Source organism: Anomalospiza imberbis, chromosome 5 (assembly GCF_031753505.1).
Source record: "Anomalospiza imberbis isolate Cuckoo-Finch-1a 21T00152 chromosome 5, ASM3175350v1, whole genome shotgun sequence".
Lineage (NCBI taxonomy): Eukaryota > Metazoa > Chordata > Aves > Passeriformes > Viduidae > Anomalospiza > Anomalospiza imberbis.
This window is the reverse complement of record NC_089685.1, coordinates 14,143,868-14,164,614: the sequence shown is the minus strand read 5'-3', so window position 1 is coordinate 14,164,614 and position 20,747 is coordinate 14,143,868. Positions and strand designations below refer to the sequence as shown.

The following is a 20,747-nucleotide window of genomic DNA, read 5'->3' as shown; positions in this document are numbered from 1 at the left end:
TGTACCTAGTATGACTCATTAAGTTCCTGCCTATTTTCAGTAGCTGCAATGGTACATCAATTAATCCTTTAGCAAGTCTTGTTCTTACACTGGTTAGAGATCTAATAAAATCTTGGCTTGAACTGTGTAATTCTAAAGAAGGGTTACTATTGCTATAAAACATAATATGGTGACTCAGACCAAATTACCAGTGAATGAAGAAATACCATCCATGTTTAGTCAGTTATGCCACAGCATTCGAAAAGGATTGTGTACCCCCTGCATGACACCCATTTAGGCCTAAGACTACTTTCATGTCACTGATTATGAAACGCTTGATATGTAGAGTGAAAACAGAGAGGTCAGCTCTGAAAGTATGAATGCACCAAATTTATATCATAATCCAAGCTTGGACTCACAAAATAAGCAGAGTTGGAAGGGCCCCACAAGGGCCATCAAGTTCAACTCCTGCCCCTGCACAGGATACCCCAAGAGTCATACCACGTTCCCGAGAGCACTGTCCAAAGACTCCTTGAACTCTGTCCAGTTTGGTGCTGTGACCACTTCCCTGGGGAGCCTGCTCCAGTGCCTGACCACCCTCTAGGTGAAGAACCTTTTTCTAATACCCAACATCAGCCTCCCCTGACACAACTTCAGGCCGTTCCCTCAGCACTGGTTCCTCAGAGAGATCCATGTCCGCTCCTCCTCTTCCCCTCATGAGGAAGTTGTAACTGCAGTGAGGTCTCCTCTCAGTCTCCCCCAGGCTGAACAGACCAAGTGACCTCATACAGCTTCTCCTCAAGGTCCTTCACCATCTCTGGGCACTCTCTAATAGTTTAATGTATTTTTTTTATATTGTAGTGCCCAAAACTGCCCCCAGCACTCCAGATGAAGCCACACCAGAGCAGAGCAGAGCAGGACAATCCCCTCCCTTGCCCAGCTGGCAATGCTGTGCCTGATGCCCCCAGGATAAGGATGGCCCTCCTGGATGCCAGGGCACTGCTGACTCATATTCAACTTTCCATTGACCAGGAGCCCCAGGTCCCTTTCTACAGTGTTGCTTTCCAGCTTCTCATGCCCCAGTCTGTCCATACATCCAGGTGTAGAATCTGGCACTGTCCCTTGCTGAACTTTCAATGGTTGGTGATTGCCCAGTTCTATAATTTGTCAAGGTCTCTGTGCAAGGCCTCTCTGCCTTTGAGGAAGTCAACAGCTCCTTGCTGTTTTGTATCACCTGCAAACTTGCTTAGTAGCCCTTCCTGTCCTGTCTCCAAGTCATTAATGAAGAGCACAGGACTGAAGATGGAACCCTGTGGAACCCCACTAGTGACACCCCATTTACTGTAACCCTTTGTGCCCAACCTGTGAGTCAATGATCCAGCCGTGTGCTGGACATTCTGTCCAGAAGGATCCTGTGAGAGACAACATCAAAAGCTTTGCTGAAATCCAAAAAGGGTACATCAACTGGCTTCCCTGACCAGCTGTGTAGTGAGAAATCAGGTTTGATAAGCAGGACTTTCCTCTCATGAAGCCATGCTGGCTGTGACCAATTGTCTTTCAGATGTTTTTTTGGTATCTCCCACATTAATTTTCTCCATAACTCAATCAGGCACTGAAATGAGACTGACAGGCCTCTGAGTGCCAGTTTCTACAATGCCCCGTGCCCTTCTTGAAAATCAGGGACAACTTTCAGCAGTTTCCAGACAGCTGAGACCTCTCCATTCCCCAAGACTGCTTAAAAAAAAAAAAAAAAAAAAAAATCAACAAGCATTTTGTGATGACATCAGCAGCTCCCTGAGGATTCTTGGCTGAATCCCATCAGGCCCCATAGATTTTGTAGGGATCCAGCTGGAGCACATCCTGCACAATTCACAGTCCTCCAGCTCAGGGCATTAAGACCCCCTTGGTCCATCATTTGTCTTGAAGACAGGCAAAGATCTTGTTAAACACCTCTGCCTTGTCCCTGACCCTGTTTGTAACATGAGCATCCTCATCCTGTAATGGGACAATATTATTTTTACACTGCTAATTGCTATTAATGTATTTGAAAAAAACTCTTTTCATTGTACCCCACTGTTCTGGCAACTTCAACTCCAGCTGAGCTCTGGCCACTTGAATTTCATCCCTATAGTGGCCAACAGCATCTCTGTTCTTCCCCTGGCACTTGACCATGCTTCCACTGGGCATACACCTTCCTATTTTACCTTGTTTCCAAGAGAAGATTCCTGTTCAGCCAAGCCAGCCTTCTGCCTCACCTGTTTGACTTCCAACACTTGGGAATTGCCCGTTCCTGTGCCCTTAGGAGGTGATGTTTAAAAAGTGACCAGCACTGACAGACCTCAGCACCTGAGAAAGCATTTTCCTAGGGTACCATACTTAGCCCTGAGCAGCCTGAAGTTCTGCTCTCCTCATGTCCAGAGCTGAGGTTTTGCTGGCACTTTGCTTCCTGTCACCAGGGATTTTAAACTCCATCCCTTTGTAGTTGCTGTGGCCAAGATGGCCACCATTCTTGATTTCACTTATGAGCTCCACTCTGTTGACACACAGTGGACCAAGCAGGGCATTTTTCCAAGTCATCTTCCTTAGAACCTGTCCTATAAAATTGTCATCCAAGTTTTTAGGAATCTTCTTGCCCAAGTGTGATGCTCCCAGTTAATTTCTGGCAAGTTGAACTTCCCTATAAGGTCAAGGAGAGCTGGTTTGGAAGCATCCCTAGTTCTCAAAGCATAATTCATCAGCATCCTGGCTGAGAAGTTTATAGTAGGTTCCCACAACGACATCAGCATTATTTTGCCTCTTGATTCTTTACCCAGTGGCTCTCAATGGTGCCACTGCCAACATTCTAACATTCTATTGCATTCAGTGCCACCATTCTGCCTCTTCTGCTTTGCCTATCCCTCCTGACCATCCACTGGGCATGCCACTCACAGAACTTATCCCACAGGCTTTCACTTATAGCAATGATGTCAAATCTATGGGACTGGGACAAAGCCTCAAGTTCCTCTTGTTGGTTCCTCATGCAGCATGCATTAGTGTAGAAACATTTCTGGGAAACATTTCTTTCTGGGAAAGAGCTACAAAAGTTCAGAAGGGCACATAATGGGAATCAGTTAAGGAGCTGTACCCAGACAACTCTAAGACAAAAATGATGTGCAAGAGTAGAATCCAGTTCACCGTAACTTCAGCTCAAAGTTATGTGTACTACAGTGCAGCTTCAGAGAGCAGTACAGTATGGCACAAGCTGATTTACAGCTACAAGCATCCATCAGCTACACAAGTCAGCACCCAAAACTGCAATGTGTTTGCACATCCTGACTGCTCACTCTGACCCCAGGATTCTATCTGTCCATGTGTTCTTTGACTGACACCTTAACTAACCTTGACTAACATCAAAATCAGGACAACTACAGCAGGATACAGCACCACCTAAGCAAGCTGAAGGGCATTATGGTTAAATAAATAATTACCCCTATCTCCAGAAGTTACAAACAGCACAACAAAAAAAATCCTTTGAAGGAATTGATCATCACAGCAGTATTGTGTGCTGTTCACTGCCAGTACAGCCAGCAGCTGCCAGAAAGCGCCAGTTTGGCAGCACTCAGGCCTAACTGCCATGAGACCATTGACAGGTGGCTCAGCAGCTCATTTTACTTTTACATTTTTTTGTACCCTTAACTAGAATGGGCATGACAGCAAGAGAAGTAACAAAAATAATTTTAAGGCCTTGATTTTTATTTTTAAGTGTCTGGAAAACTCATAGTCTCCAGTACAAACTTAGAAGTATTATCAGTTATAAGTTTCCCTGGCTTTTCAAACTTCATTTAACATAAAATGAGATACAAACTTTTGCAACTGATTAACTTCAAGAATGAAATGCAGTAAGACTGCTACAAGTATTCAGGAGGTGGAGGGAGTAGACACAAAACTGCTTCTGAAAGAGCAAGGCTTCTGGGAAGAACTTGCAAATCACATAATTAACACTTAACATATACCTTTGTTAAGCCAGAAGTGATTCTGAAATGCCAAGATCTATTGGAAGAATCAAGCTTTTCTGCTCGGTGTCTCACCTCTACTTTCCATTCAGCAGCTTCCTACTAACACCTGAAAGCAGATCCACATAAATTCACTAACCCAGCATACCTATGAATCAGATGATGAGCTTAATGAGGTGGTATGGTTTAACCCCATCTACATTTAAAGTAGGAGTTAGAAGAATAAATCACAATGAAGAAGAGCATCACTGGTGTTTTGCTGATTAACTGATATGGTAATGCAGACATCCATCTCTATCACTCACTATGGATAATGGATCAGTACTTGAATAAGAAGCTATAAAGCAAGCTAGAAAGATATAACCATCTTGTCTATACAAAAAAACCAAGTAGCTGTAGCAGCACCTTCTGAAATGTGCACTTCTCGTTCCACTGGCACAATGAAAAAGGACATGCACAATACCAGCAGGTATGAAGGTTTTCTTCAAGGCAGAAGAGCCTGGCAAAAAAAGAAGAAATGGCACCTTGGAAAAGAAATTAATTTTAACTACTGGATTTGGGCATGCTCCATACACATGTTAAAGATTTTCCAATGATGCCATCTTTGTGAATTTGCTCACATAATCAACAACCTAGACACTACAAGGATCCAATCAGCAAACAAAATCCAAGAAGACCCTCCAGCCATGTCAAGTATTTATTAAGATCTCTTGCTACAGAAGAGACAGAGAGAACAAAATAGAAAACAGAAGAAAGTACATCTTAATTGTGTACAGAGCCGACACTGCAGCCCTTATGTGTGGAAGGTGCAGAATAACCCTCATGCCATAGCATTTAACAGCAAACACTGCTTCACTACCTAGGTTTAGTTTTTCAAGTTTAAGAGAGCTGGACAATGGAAGCTTTAAAGCCAAAAAGGATTAGGCAGCACTACAATGAATTTGTCTTCAATCTTTCATTTCTCAATCAGCACTCAGTTTTTCCCCTTAAGAGTTTTCAATATGAAAACCTGACATGGAGAATCACACAGACAGTTATTTTCTCTTTAAAAAGTGAATATAATTTTAATTGATCTACACGAGCCCCTCTTCTCCCAACATCCCAACACTACTAGGTCAAAACAAGTTTTGGTACTCATACGTAAGAAGTAGGTTAAATACCAAAGTTAATCCCTTCAGAAGGAAACACATTTTTGTGCGGAAGTGACAGTGGCATTTTAAGTGCCAGTGGCATTTTAAGTGCCAGTATTCAACTGGTTTATTGTAACACTACTTCAAATAAGAAAATACAAGGTATGCTGGACAATCATCCAGAGTTCTGACCAGCACACCTGATAATCCCATGCAGCAGCAAAATGTTTGGTTTCCAAAAAGAAAAGAGTTCTGTCAGGCTGCTTTTCTGCAACATTCATTGTGTAAATAAACATGTAATTTTAAGTATTTAATTTATAGAGACTGAATCATTCCACTTGTTCCAAACTCTACTTATTTAAATATCTGATGTTTAAAATTAAGATATTCACTAAAGTCAGTCCTAAAATCCTCAGACTCAGCCTTCCATAAGGGCCCACAGTCCATTTCCAGAGATGTACTATATATGTACAAAGATCTGCTCTTTCATTTTAGAAGTTGATAGCTTTGCCAAAGGATGCTGCTAGGTTTGCTTCCCTGAAGGCTTCTGACACTGTCTGTAGGGAGCAAACACAAAAAGTTACAAGTCATTAATAGCTACATGGAATAACAGCAAGTTGTGAAATGGTGTTCAACAGCCCCTCTAGCAAACACTTACTGGATGGGCATGGCAAACTCTGGCTACATCTTCACATGATGCTCCATATTCCATAGCAAGGGCAGCTTCATTCACCATTTCACCAGCACCCTGTAATTTAATGGTACTTGCAATTAGCACAAATTCTTACACAGTTGTCCAGGTTCTGCTGAAACAGCTTATAAATAAACATTTTCTACTAAAAAAGAAAAGGTTTGTTTTAAACAGCACTTCATTTGTGTTCTAATGTAATGTAATCTATTTGGTGATTGTGCTCAAACCTAGCATAAATCTAAACATTCATGAGAGTATTTGTTCTCTCATTCCTGAGAACTGTGCAAAAGCTAGGCATTTTTCCATGAAAGGAAACTTAACCAAAACTTCAATGCTTCCCTGAAAAGTTAAATAGAAACTAGATTTTAAAAAAGCATGTTACTACACCTACACCCTCATTTTTATTTGCTGTATTTATGCATATTTACTAAGAGAATATATCTTTGAGGAGTCAAAAATAGTTAAATCTCCTCTTACATTTTTAGCACTCAGATCCACAACCGTAAGATTTTTCCCCCAGTCCTTTCCCAATGAAGAAAATCAGTTGTTTTATGAGACAAACAAAGTTGTGCTTCCTTTAAGGCATGTTGGTTTCTAAATTACTACAACTGCAAGAGAAATTAAGTAGCATAGAAACTTACTGAGAAATGTTTGGTGTTTCTCTTAAAGAAAGCTGTACGCAAAAATGTATGGAAATGTTTCTGCACACATTATTTTGAAAATAAATATATTTACAGCTAAGAAATAAAACAGAGATAGATTAGGGTCTAACTTTGGTTTAAATAAAAAAAAAAAAACCCAAAAAAACCCTAAATAGGGGAAATCCCAGGATTTTTTTAACTCTAAGTTCCATAAATTACTGACCCCAGATTTGGTGAATGCAGCGTAAGATTACCACCTTTGCTGAAGTCTTTAGTTAGAGAGAAGGGGAAAAAAGAAAATGCCAATGAAAAAGTCACAGTCTTTTCAGCTCCCTCAACTTCCAAAAGTTGAATCAACAATTCCTACTGTTCTCTCAAGTATTTGGCTGTATTCATAAAAACAAAACGAGAAAAAGAAACCACAACAAACACCATCACCAAAAACCTCACCACACAAAACTTGTCAGAGAAACTAAATAAATAACCATAGCAATTCAAGAGGGGAAAAAAAAGCTGGGCTTTTTTTTCAGTTACACCAAAGTAACTAAAAAGCAGGAAGGAAGGCAGGGGTACAGAACAGAACTGTAAAAAAAAAAAAAGTATGATGAACGCAAACCTTCCTGTTTACAAGCAACACTTCTAACTCAACACCTATGCAACACAAAATAAAAAGAACATTACAAGGCCAAGAAAGCACAATTGATGACACTTACTGAGCCTAAAATGTGAGCACCCAACATCCTGTCTGTCGACTTTTGACTAAGTATCTTCACCATACCATCTGTGTCAGCATTTGTCTTTGCTCTACTGTTCGCAGCAAATGGAAATTTCCCAATTTTGTATTCTACACCCTGCAAAACAGATGTGTTACTGAGTTAATGACCAAAAAGAACAATGCAACCAGCTGTTACATACATGAGGAGAAGCAATACAGAACTGAAACAGGAGACACAGGAATGTACATGAACTATCACTGTAAATGGTGTAAGAGTGTACAAAAAATTAATCTGCAAACAAACAATATAAATGTCACAGAATGCAAGTTATTAAAGAGAACTGTGGTTCTTGGGAGAGTGGCATACACAAGAGTATCTTTCACTCACACCCCCTAAGCAATAAATTCAAATGCAGAAATTTGGATAAAGTAGCTAGATAAACAACTAGAGAATGAAACCAAGCTCAAGGTGGAAAAACAGTTTTTGTCGGAAAAGAAAACAAACAGTACCTCTTCTTTCAGCTGTTCTTCTGACTTGCCCACCCAGGCCACTTCAGGGTGAGTGTAGATCACAGAGGGAACGCAGTTATAGTCAATGTGAACTGCTCCCCCAGCCATGCCTTCTACACAAAGAATGCCTTCATCCTCAGCTTTGTGGGCCAGCATAGGTCCAGCAACTACATCACCAATAGCATAGATGCTATCAGACCAATGAAACAGAATAAGACACTGTTTAAAAACATCCTAGTACACCTGGTCTACCTTACATAAATCTGTTTAAACATGTTACTGAAAACTCTTAATCAAAACAGATTAAAATACTTCATTTTAGCATTTTCCACAGAATGACCACACTTCAAGAGGTACTTAGTGACATGAAATAGACAGTGAGTTTTAAATTACAAAACTGCAAAGGCTGACTAAAAATTTTTAGCTACTGAAATGATAGGATATATTGAGTTTTCTTTTCAGAAAAGGAAACTATGTTCTGTTACTAAAAACCAGAAGTGCTTTATTAAATTAAACTTTAAAAATAAGTGTTCTGCATTAAAAAAAGGAAAAAAATAGTCTTACTTACTTTGGAATCTTGGTTTGGAATCTGTTGTTGACTGGAATTCTCCCCCTCTTATCAAGTTCTATTCCAATTTCCTCAAGACCTAGATCTTTTGTAAAAGGACGCCTACCGATGCAAACTAGGAGCACATCACAAGTTATTACTTCTGCCTTGCCACCAGCAGCAGCTTCAACACTACAGCAAAAGAAGAAGCAAAAATGCTAAGATGTACACTTGTAGCCTTATCTCTCTCTGGCTAGTAACTAATATGACCCAAGATGGTGATCTCCTGGCTGGGTCTGGCACCCAAAGCACTTCACTCCGCCTGCCTCGTGCTTCCTCCTTGCAAGAGCTCAGCAGTGGAAGAGGGAGGAAAGGCAACACCTCTTACTACATTTCTTAAGAATTGTCAGAGAGATAATCAGGGTGTATTTTCAATAGCAAATAGCATGATCTGGTAGGATCAAATCTGTACAGCAAAGTCATTGCTGCTGAGTACTTGCCACCCAAAGTATATATACTTGGGGGTGGGGAAGGGCCATGTATGCTGAGCAAGCTTTCTTCTTGCCCAGGAACCAAACATCTGTTAGCAGCTGCCATGCATCCCTCAAGTGCATCTTGTCTTTAACTGCACACAGAAAAAGTTCAGTTCACATACTCTAAGAGCACAGGAACCAAAGCATGGGAAGTGAGGATAAGTGGAAGTGTGTTTCAAAAGAATACTCTGAACCAAAATGATACTCTAAAAGTAGAAACAGACTACATGAGAGATCCAATCAGCATGGCACACAAAGAAGCCCAGATCCTGGACCTTTAGAGTGATGGATGACAGACTGTCCCAAGCTACAGTGACACAGCAAGTAAAAGTCACCATAGTAAGTCCCCAGAAAATACATCTAAGCTTGTTTTTGTGAAGTAACAGCAAGCATTTTTTAAACTACAGTTTCTGCATAGAGAATCCATTAACACAAACAGAACTAGTGCATACTTATGGACTTTTACAAATCAAATTTGCTTTACATGTTTCTATATTAACTGTTCATGTATAAAACTTCAAAGGTCTTGAGTAAGACCATCAAAATAAATTCTTCGAGTAGTTTCATTTATTTCCATTCAAGAACAGTAACATCTCTGCCAGGCTTACCCTAAGGCAAGATGACCTTCCAGTACATAGTCAAGAATTAATGGCATGGAAATGACTGTATGAACAATCATGGTATTTATGCTAGTTATACCAGAAGCAAATATCTTCCATGAAAATAATGATTTAGAGTTCTGCTTTTATTATGATCTCATTACAAGAGTGGTTTAATGCCAGCAAGCCCTCAACTCAAGTCAATGGAACCTCTCTGTATAAGCAACTTAGGACTTAATAAATCCAAAATTATGAACTCTAAGTTGTTAAAGAAGGATAAACATTTAATTGCACTAAAGAATTAATTTTCATTCCTGTTTAAAAAATACTGTATATAAAAATACTGATATAAAAATATCAGACTGTATTTTTAAATAGGTTTGATGGATTGGAAGGAAGAATATATTTTGCATTCCTTTAGTTTTATGTTAAACACTTACGCTACATCTATTTTTCCATCTGGTCTCTTGGTAGCACCAGTAACTTTGGTGTTCAGTTTAAACTTGAATCCCTGCTTCTGAAGAATACGTTGGAAGTTTTTAGAGATCTCCATGTCAATTCCCATTCCCCCAACATGGCCCATGAACTCAACAGCTGTCACATCTGCACCGAGGCGCTGCCAAACTGAACCCTGCAGTTACAACAATACAGGTAAAAAAGAATTTTTGAAAAGCAAACTTCAGATAGTTTTACTCTAACATTTACAACAGACTGGAAACTCTTCTAAAGCAGGATAACATGTAACAGCAAACCGATCAATTTCTACAATCATGAAACTGATCAGTGATTCAGTTTTGGTAAAACTGAATCACTGAGGTAAAATAAAACAAGTTCAACTTCCCCCCGCCTTTCCAGGAAAAGATTTATCATTGTTTATTTACAGACTCAAAACTTCCATGATCAAATTCAGGGAATTTGGCTTTTAAAGAAATAGCTAACGAGACAACTAAATGTAACTCATGTATGTGTTATACTATACATATAGAAGAAATTGAAAATCAAAGCATCTGAAAGGAAAACCCAAAGGGAATTGCTTGTGGTGCCCTAATACCACTACTAATTAATCAAAACAATACCACATTAAAGAAATTTTACACAACAACAAAAGGGAGCCTCTGCTGGTCCTGTCTGTGTTTATAACCTTAACCATGATCATCAGCCTCACTAACAAAACCCATGTACACCCTGTTTGCCTACAGTTACCCACATCCACCCAATACAGAATTTCACTTTGCTTACTCTTTCCCAGCTTAACGATCAGCAGGTTAAGCAACCACTTGGCAGATGGGCACAGCTTCAAGCAGCTGCAAGACCAGCAAATATAAATTCTTTTTGAAACATGTAGGTGTGAGGTAAAAGGACTCAGACCACGATGAGCTACAAAGTCTTCACGCTTTTGGCTGATAGAATATGTACTACCAGATCACATTAAACATCTCTTAAGATTAACTACTAAACAAAATAATTCATCCTGACTATCCTGGCATTCCCTCACATCCCTACTCCTCCAAAAGAGAAAAATAAATATGCAAGGCCCTGGATCCTCCTCTCTAATTTCTTTGCTTATCTAACCAGGTGCAGAAGTACTGACCCAACAAACACTTATGCCACCTTTTCTGGTAAAAATGGAGCTAGCAGGCTAAGAAGTCTGAACAGATTCACTACAACTCACTGAACTGTTAGATCACAGCAAAACCATCAAATTCAACAAAAAAAACCCCAACTTTTTAATTTACAAATTAAAGGTCAAGTGGTTTAAATATCCTCTCACCAGTTCCACACCAATGACTCCTGCACCAATGACAACCATCTTTTCAGGAACTTTTTTCAGTGACAGCGCACCAGTGGATGACACGATGTTATCTTCATCAATCTAATGACAAAGAAATGTACAAAGGGAGGTTTACAATCTGTTTTACGTATTATATACAGAACAGAACGTGCAATCAGGTACAAGCCATGATTACACATTAAATTGTGTGGCTATGAGACACTGAAAAGTAAGTACAATTAAGTTCAAATACGTACAGTAATTCCAGGGAAGGGAGCAACTTCTGAGCCTGTGGCTATGAGTATGTTCTTTGTATTGACAACTTGTGTGCTGCCATCTTCTTTAGTTGCAGTGACTTGGTTTTTGCCAGTTATTTTTCCAAACCCAGATACATGTACAACCTTTAGTAATCAGAATACAGTGAAGTCAGGTTCAAATATATAAGTCAAGCTGCATTTCACCTGAATCTCACTAATGTTTCGAGATGCTGCTAAACATCTTTCTGCATCGCTACCTGGTACAAATCACAAAGTAACTGTATACTAGTAGGAACAGGAATAGTATACTATTCCTTTAAGCAGATTAAGAATGAAGGCACTGGGCATTTAAAAGTTTTCTGGAAGAGAAGCATCCAAATTCTGCCCTTGTCATATCAGTCACTCTAATTTATGTGGCAATATGAAAATGTAAAAAGTAAGAAGTTAGCTCAGAAAAATAGATATACCTCAGTATATAATCCAAACTAACCTTGTTTTGTTTAAATAAATGAGCAATTCCACCTGTTAAGGCCTTCACTGCACTACTCTTCTGTTCCATCATCTTCTCTAGATTCAAACGGATTCCTGTAACTAAAGTTAAAGCAAAACAACTTACATCAAGCTACATTACAGTGTGTTAATTTTAAAGGAGCTAACCTCAACACAGTTAACAGCTGGCACACAAAGATGTGTTGAATGGCCCTACTAAATGCTAAAGGTTACATTCAACAACTGCTATGCTGAAAATCAATACTGCACTTTTCAACTATAACTTATCTATCCATTATTCAGAGTTCAAAGAGCAGACACATTCCTAAGCCTCCAAATGACAGATAAAGGATATTATTTATAACTCTAAAAATTTTCTGACCAGAAAACCATACTAATCAGATTTGAAAGATTAAATTTACTTCTTGGTGGAAACCACTTATGTAACAGACACTGAAAGCTCTTCACTCACTTTCAATTCCTCTATTAGCGAAATCTTTTCCATGGGCCAAGTGATACAGATGTGAGTTGTTCAGCAAGGCCTAAAACAGACATACAAAAATGTGAATTTGGACATACTTTCACAGGAATATTTATTATAAAGAAAAAGAATTACACTATTTGCAAAATGTTCTCACTATTGTTTGACATACATGTATTTGGAAAGGTGTATTTCAATCACAGAAATTGTACACAGTAGCTCCTACTGAAACACTCAGTAAAGTTACATACTTTACATAGGAATAGAAAACAGTTCAACCAACACCTATCTTTTTTGCTCATTTCACCACAGAAACTGATAATTACTCCACAGATTTAAAAAAAAAAGAAGGAACAGAGGAAGTAGAGGAAGAGAAAGATAATTGTGACTGATGGCCAAAGAGAAGATACAGAAAAATTGGATGAGGAAAATCTACACTAAAATGCCTGTTAAGATTTTATCCTGTGTAGACATATATGCGTTAAAATTTGAGATTTTGTGCTGAAGTTTCTATAACTGCATAGCCAGCCAAGCTGAAGCTGGATGACTTGGAGCTAGCTCAGGTATATGGATCTTCCAAATTCACAGATAAAATGAGAATACTTTTTATATGGATGGCAATAAATTAGTAGCCTCAAATTCAGAAGCTTGATAATTGCATTTTGATTAGAAATAACAATATAATTAAGGCAGGATCTTACTAAGAAAATTGATTCTCTTGTTACAGCCACCAAAAATATGAAATTATCTGTATCTGTGCAAGGACAACAGTGTGAATTTGCACAGACTTAAATCTAAAGCAGGCACAGTAAAAGATTCAAAGAGCATTCTGAAATATGTTTGTGTAAAACTAATACTAACAAAGTAAGATAATTCCATTTTTATAATTTCTATCAACTGTCTTTAAAAGTAATTTCTCTACTTCACATAACTGTCACAGCCCTGAATCTGTAATATTCACATTCCTTAAGAGATGCAAGCACTGCTTAAGATTTTAGCAACTAGAAAGAAAAAAAAATCCATGCCCAAGGTATTATTTTGAGTGGTTTTCTGGAAAGGAATATTTGAATAATTTGTTATTGCCTTGGTGTACACAACCTACATATCCTCTTCTTAAGTTTACTGCAATTCAAATGAATTCTAGATAGCATTCAATTTTAGCCATGGCGTCAATAGTATTTTCATAAGAAATCTAAAGGATAAAAAAATAAAAAGGTATTTGAGAAGTTAGTTAAATAGATCCTAGCAGAGTTTCAAACTTCCAAGGTAACACTGTGTGGATTAACATTTTTGAGTGGTACTTCAATGCATTAAGATACTCTGAACCACTCTGAACCACATTAAAATGATTACTAAAATGTTAGAAAAATATAATTTTTTTTTAAACTTAGTATTTATACTGTATTTTCTCCTCCCATGCTAATGGAACCTCTTGAGCAAAAGGATTAGAAACAGCAACACAGTTAGGAGGGATCTTGTTAAGAATATTATGTCTGTTACTACGGCCACCACAAACCTGGCCTTAGCAGTGTCTTCCTCCACCTGCTGGGTGCTATTGAGGCAGATTCCCCAGCAACAGCACTGCTCTTACAAAGGCCAAGGTCTGAAATTACTTTAAACTAGATTGGCAGTGTCGAATATGAAGTTCTTATTAATTTCTTCTTACTTCTCCTTTCTTTCAGAGTGCATGTGTTGGACTCAGCTCTTTCTCCCCACCTCTGTATTACTCCACAGAAGCACCACCAGCCTCACCCTCCAGGCCATTCTTACATGTACATCCATCTTGAGAAACTCCTTTCTAATTAATCTCCTTCCAAGTGAAGCACATCATGTCAGCTGTTTTTAATGAAGCTATGACAAAAGTGCACACTTACCTTGGATGGAATACATCCAACATTCAAACAGGTCCCCCCTAACGTTGCATTTTTTTCTACACAGACAGTCTGCGGGGGAAAAAAAAAGCATTTTTTAGTAATACTCTGCCACCATTTCCTTATAGGCTATCTCATAATTTAGAACTGATGATGAAGACATTTACCTACTTGTCTAGTAATTCTACCTCTACAAGTGTCCTATAAATTTAATTCCTAGATTTCTTTTATGGCTCATGTTTCCATTCCCTCATTTTTGGTTAACTCAAAACCCACAAAATAGCTCTTTGCAACTAAATTCTCTACTAAACTGCACCAGTATACTGTCTGCAAACGACAGTCACCGCACCATTCATACAAGTGCTACTTGTATGTATTTTTCTAGTCCTACTACAAAAAACTACAAAGTAAATAATAAATACAAGACTCAGTCCAGTGAAAGATGTTCCCCTAACAATTACAGAAAAAACTGCTAAAAGCAAAACATGTAAATCATATGAAGATTCATAAAAACAAGAAAACAACCGGTAAGTGAACTGGCATACATAAAAATCCCATGAAGCAATCTTTTCTTCAAAAAAACAGAACAAAACCCTAAAGCCACAAACAACATTTCCTCCCACTGCTATAAAGTTGTACCAACACCTATAAAGAAAGTAAAAGCAAAAATGAAGTTCAGCAAAACCAAACAAGAATAAGGTCAATAACAACAGGGATGGAAAAATATTTCATCTCCTTCTCATTAAGCTGACAACATCAAAGTGTGCAAAGGACAAAAACAACTGTCAAAACTTCATTTAAAAACATATCACTGGGAGAGAGAATGAAGGAGAGAGTATCCTAAACCATTTTTGTAGAAGCAAAGGAACTGGCATCTCCTTCTTTGGAAGGCACACACATATTCAAAATAATTGTAACCTTGGTTTACACTCTTGAGAGTTCCAGTCCACTGAGAGGCAACTACCTAGGTGAAGGCCTTTCATAATTTCTTTACATTGCTGCTTTTGTGCTACGGTAGGTGATGGTAACATGAAGAGCAGAATTCACCAAATCAAATCCCAGGAACACTCTGAGACATGCTTATCCCCTACGTCTCCTTCTTCTTGTTTTAAGCACATGGATATATGAAACAACACAAGGGCTTTAAAAGCTGCACCATGGATCAAACAGCACCAGACTGCTACTAACTTTACCCAATAAGAACATTCTGCTTCATCCATTTTACATTAACTTCACTGACAAGGCCAAGCAAAGCTTTTGGAAAGCCAATACCCAGAGAACGCTACTGGCAATAACATGGGATGCTGTAGTGCTGATACAAGGACTCAATGCTTGTGGTAGCAGAAATAGCACTAAAATTGAAATTTAAGTAATTCAGTAGAGCAGAATCAGGTTCTTCCAAGGATGGTGTAACTATACCATTTTTTTTCTGCCAGTCAATTAAAACATAACCTTAGATTCCTCAAGGACACCAAAAACATTCTACATGTTTATTCAATGATAATGGTGACATACACAAGTATGTCCAAGCATTTTCCCCTTTCTAACTAGCTGAGAAACATTGTAACACAATGACTTTTTACTATGATGAAAAACAGAATCCAGGGCACTTTTTAACTCCCTTGTGCATGGTATCCTACTGTTAATCACAGACATGAAGGACTCAAGGACAGTACTGTTCCTAGAAAAGCTGCTTTATAGCCAGCCACAAAAATAGCTTTAGAATAATCAAACATGAACTCACATGGCAGAAGGTCACAATCTTAATTAAAACCAGCAGCACTGAGCACCGTTTTTTCTCAGGTTACCAGCTAAGTAACCACATACATCCAGAAACAAGAGTACTTATTATGACAAAATAGTAATTCACAAAGATGTGTAAAGACAATTCAGTTATTTTGCTCTAGGTCAGATGTACAACTTAATGGAATCTCAAACACTTGTATTTTGATACAGTTACATATTAGAATGCTAAAAGATACCCAGAAAGATGTTACTGGCACCCATTTGTGGGAATACTGACCAATGAGGAAAATCACTCAGAATTACAGACAAATTCAGTTTGAAGGGCCCCCCTCTGGAGGCCATCTAGTCAAACCTCCTTCTCCAAACACAGTCAACATCAAAGACATTGAGGGAAGTGATTCTCCCCCTCTACTCTGCTCTCAAGAGACCCCATCTGGAGTATTGTGTCCAGCTCTGGGGCCCCCAACACAGACAGATCTGGACCTGCTGGAGCGAGCCTGGAGGAGGCCACCAAGTTGATCACAGTGCTGGAGCAGCTCTCCTATGAAGACAGGCTGAGAAGGCTCTGGGAAGACCTTACAGCAGCCTTCCAGTATCTAAAGAGGGCTTGCAAGAAGGCTGGAGAAGGACTTTTCACAAGGACATTTAGTGACAGAAACAGCCTTAAGCTGAAGGGTACAGATTTAGATCAGCTCTTAGGAAGGAATTCTTTACTATGAGGCACAGGAATAGGTTGCCCAGAGAAGCTGTGGATGCCCCACCCCTGAATATATTCAAGGCCAGGATGGATGGGTCTCTGAGTAACATGGTCTAGTGGAAGGTGTCCCTGTCCATGGCAGGGGAGTTGGAACAAGGCCAGCTTGAACATTCCTTCCAACCCAAACCATACTGTGATTCTATGATGTGTCAGGTGGCTCAGGGCCTTGTACAGCCAAGTTTTGAAAATACTGAAAGATGAAGACTAGATGCTGTGTGAGCCCCCCATTCCTGTGCTTCACTGGAACTCATCACCAGGAGTTCTTGTCCTTACCAGGTGGTCAAGCCAGCTCATTTCAGTCATGACGTCTATTTTAGGTAATTCAGAAACATTGTGACATACCAAGCAGTAGAAACATGCTCAAGACTGCTAGCACCACCTTCTCAGAGTTCCAGATAATTACGAGAACAATAATGTAGTGCCAAGAGCGTCAGTTGGTCTCATATTAAGAAGTGAAGGCAAAAAAAAATCCTGAAGTCACGTTCTGTATTTTTGTAACTTTAAAAACATCTAAAATATATTATACACATACAACTCCCACAATACTTAATTAAATGACACACCACTGGTACACATCAGACACAAACTGCCTCATCTGAAAGGGGCTCAAAGACAACAGGCAGAACAACAGAGACGAACATAAATAAATGTAACTAAGATACTACCGTATTTCTACATACATTTTTGCCTCTAAAATTCTCACATGGCAGTAGAATTTCAGTAATCATATTCAAAAAGCCTATCAGTTCAATATGGCTTTCTCCCCTTCTGCGTTCCCTCAGTCTGTTCCTCAAAATAGTTTTCCACCAGTCTTTTTGTCAGTCATGATCTCCTTATTTTTCCCTTTGTTGAGAGAAAAATTCCTTCTTAGCCCTGTTTTCTCACCTCCTCTTTCACAAGAGTATAAGTCCACCTCAATTATCAGTTCCAACCAAAAGTAAGCTCTGTCAGTAGCAGGGCTATAGAGAATAATATAGTCAGACCCCCACTTCAAATTCTGCATAATGCAGGTAAGCAAGGTAAGGAAAGATTAGCAAAAGATGTCTACAGCATCGGGTGGCCCAAGATGTGACAGAAGGATTACAGTACGACACAGAAACCATTCAAGTTCACCTGGATGACTATTGTGCTATCTGAGTGAGGTCTCACCTTAAACCCAAGCTGAGCTGCTTTGATAGCAGCAACATATCCTCCAGGCCCAGAGCCAATAACTGTGACATCGGCATCAACTGAAACAGAGAACAGCTGAGTTACTGGTTTTTCAGCAAAATAACTGCATATTAAGAATTATGCAAGTTAAGGAAATAGGATTAGATAAGGAAGCTACACCTCATACGTGAAAATAACATTCTGGACAGGGAAAGGTTGTGTAAAGGTATTCATTCCACAAGAAAAATAACCAGTCTTATATTTCACAGGGAAAATAATGTAAAATGACACCAAGAAACTGAATTTCCCATCCCTCTTGCTCTAAAGCCTTTAAGAACTTAACCCAAGATGTCTTGATAATTTACTGTAACATTAATTCCAACATAGCTTCTATTGATGTTTAGCACCAAACATAAATGCTTACTGTATGCCACAAATTTATAAAGGGGAAAACACTGCTGCAATAGGTATCTGTGGAAACTCTATTGATTATAAAGCAGTGCAAGCTATGTACTTTGTACCTAGCTCATATCTTTAACCACAGTCTCTTTTAGAATATTAATTAACATAAGAACAGTGATGGTGAAGTTCAACTTCTATATATAGCTTTACCTTGAAATCAAATTATGCAAATAAACCACAATTTTCATCTAAATCTCCAACCTGACATGGATTTTATCTCGAAGGCTGATTTCCGAGTTTGTAGTATTGTTCTGTTTTTTGTGGGGGTTTGGGTTGGTGGTTTTTTGGTTTTTTTTTTGTCCAAAAAAGGTTTCTCACAAGAAATTACCTTGATCAGCATATGACCTTTGTGGCACTGCACAAACTCCCTGAAGCCCATGATGAATTCGATCAAAATGGCTCCTCTAAAAAGGAAATAAAAAAGAAATAAAAAGAACCCCTTGGTTCTACAAGTTTATGTCTATCCTTGAGGGAAAATAAGCATTCAGCCACACACAGATGAACATACAGTTACTGTCACCAGCTAACCAAAACAGGAACAGCATAACTGAAGCACAGCGGGCACTGACTGGAACAAGAGGCAGAAGTTGCTCTGCCACTTACCTGCTCTGTCACCTCAGTCTGTCATCACACCTGTTCTCAGGTCACCTCAGTCTGCCTCAGTCTCACCTCAGGCTGCCTCTAACTACAAAGCTTTCAAGTCTTTCCAACTCTCAAACCACATAATGACATAAATTAGATATCCACGGGAGTTTATGAAGAGTCTTGTTCTGTAACCAACCCCTTCAGCCACATCCTATGAAAAGGCAGCTGTATCTCATAGGAAACACAGAAGGGCAAGTTTTTTTAACCTTTACGGGAAAGTAATGGGACAGCACAGAACAGCTGCTACAAACACATCGAGGGCCGATCACCCTGTAACTGGAGTAGAGGATGTCCCTGGAAGCATTCGCGAAGTCCCCAGCACCGCAGCCCAAAGCCGGGGCCGGCTGACGGCGGCGCTTTTTACAGTGACGACGGCCGCGGCCTCCCGCGGGCCGGGACACCGGGGGACCAGCACCGACAAGGCACACGACAGCAGGGAGGCTGGTCCCTGCCGCTCACGGACCCTGAGGGCCGCCACAGCCGCCGCGCCCCCTCAGCCCGGCCGAGCGGCAAGGGGACAGCGGAGCAGGAAGGGGAGCGCGGCCAAGGCCCGCGGCCGCCTCAAGGCGCCACTCCGGCCCCGCCCGCCCTCACGCACGCCCCCGGCGGGCTGAGGGGCCTGAAAAAAGCCCAGGCCCGAGCTGCTCGGCGCGGCTTCCGTCCCTTGTTCCCTCCCCTGCCCTCGCCTCGCCGCCCCGCCGGTGCCGTACCCGAGCGAGCGCGCAGGAGACGCGGCCCCAGCGCTGCATGTCGGCGGTGCCGCCGCGCCCCGGCCGCTCAAGGACTCCGCGGACGCGCGCAGGCGCAGTGCCGCGCGGGGCGGGCGCTGGGGCCTCAGGGCCGGGAGCGAGCTGTGGGCGCGGTGCGGCCAGCCCCGCTGCCCAGGCAGGGTCACCTGCGGCAGGCGACACGGGAGCGCAGCCAGGCGGGTTTGGAATGTCTCCAGAGAGGGAGACCCTGCACGGCCTGCTCCAGTGCTCTGCCACCCTCAACGCAAGGAAGTTCTTCCTCATGTTGAAGTGGAACTTTTGTGTTTCACTTTATGGCCATTGCTCCTCTTCCTGTCGCGGCACCACTAAAAAGAATCTGGCACATCCTCTTGGCACCAGTCTTTGAGATATTTCTAGAATCAGAGAATCATAGAATATGCTGAGTTGGAAGGGGCCCATCAGGATCCAGCTCCTGGCCCTGCACAGGACACCCCAAGAGTCACACCCTGTGCCTGAGAGCATTTTTCAAACTCTTCTATAACTCTGTCATGCTGGTGCTATGACCGCACGATCATAGCACCAGGATCCCTGGGGATCCTGTTCCAGTCCCCAGCCACCCTCTGGGTGAAGAAACTTTTTCAAATATCCAGTCTAAACCTCCCCTGACTCAGCTTCATGATGTTTCCTTGAGTCCTGTCACTGATCACGAGAATGAAGAGATTGGCACTCACCTGTCTATTTTCCCTAATAAGGATGCTCAAGACCACCATAAGGTGGTCTCAGTCTCCTCCAGGCTGAACAGATCAAGTGGCATCATAAGTCCTCATAAATCTTCTCCTCATAAGGCTTCTCCTTCAGACCCTTCACCATCCTCACGGCTTCCTTTGGAAGCCTCTAATAAGTCAATGTCTTTTTTATATTGTGATGCCCAAAACTGCTCCCAGGATTTGAAGTGACACCAGCCCAGTGCAGAGCAGGGTGGGACAATCTCCTCCCTGGCCCAGCTGGTGATGCCCTCCAGGACATGGTTGGCCCTCCTGACTGCCAGGGCACTGCTAATTAACATTCAACT

General features: G+C 40.6%; 1 protein-coding gene across 1 annotated transcript; it reads right to left on the bottom strand.

Moving 5' to 3' along the window:
* Positions 1–4,655: 4,655 nt before the first annotated feature.
* On the bottom strand, positions 4,656–19,789 carry DLD (dihydrolipoamide dehydrogenase). Its single transcript, XM_068189709.1, has 14 exons — positions 19,676–19,789; positions 18,649–18,724; positions 17,859–17,938; positions 14,210–14,278; positions 12,327–12,396; positions 11,856–11,956; positions 11,366–11,509; positions 11,109–11,210; positions 9,778–9,968; positions 8,227–8,397; positions 7,659–7,848; positions 7,147–7,284; positions 5,760–5,849; positions 4,656–5,658 (listed from the first exon to the last, which is right to left on the bottom strand). Exons 1-14 carry the CDS (start codon positions 19,712–19,714, stop codon positions 5,593–5,595), a joined length of 1,527 nt encoding a protein of 508 aa, XP_068045810.1. The 5' UTR covers positions 19,715–19,789; the 3' UTR covers positions 4,656–5,592.
* Between the last annotated feature and the right edge of the window lie 958 nt (positions 19,790–20,747).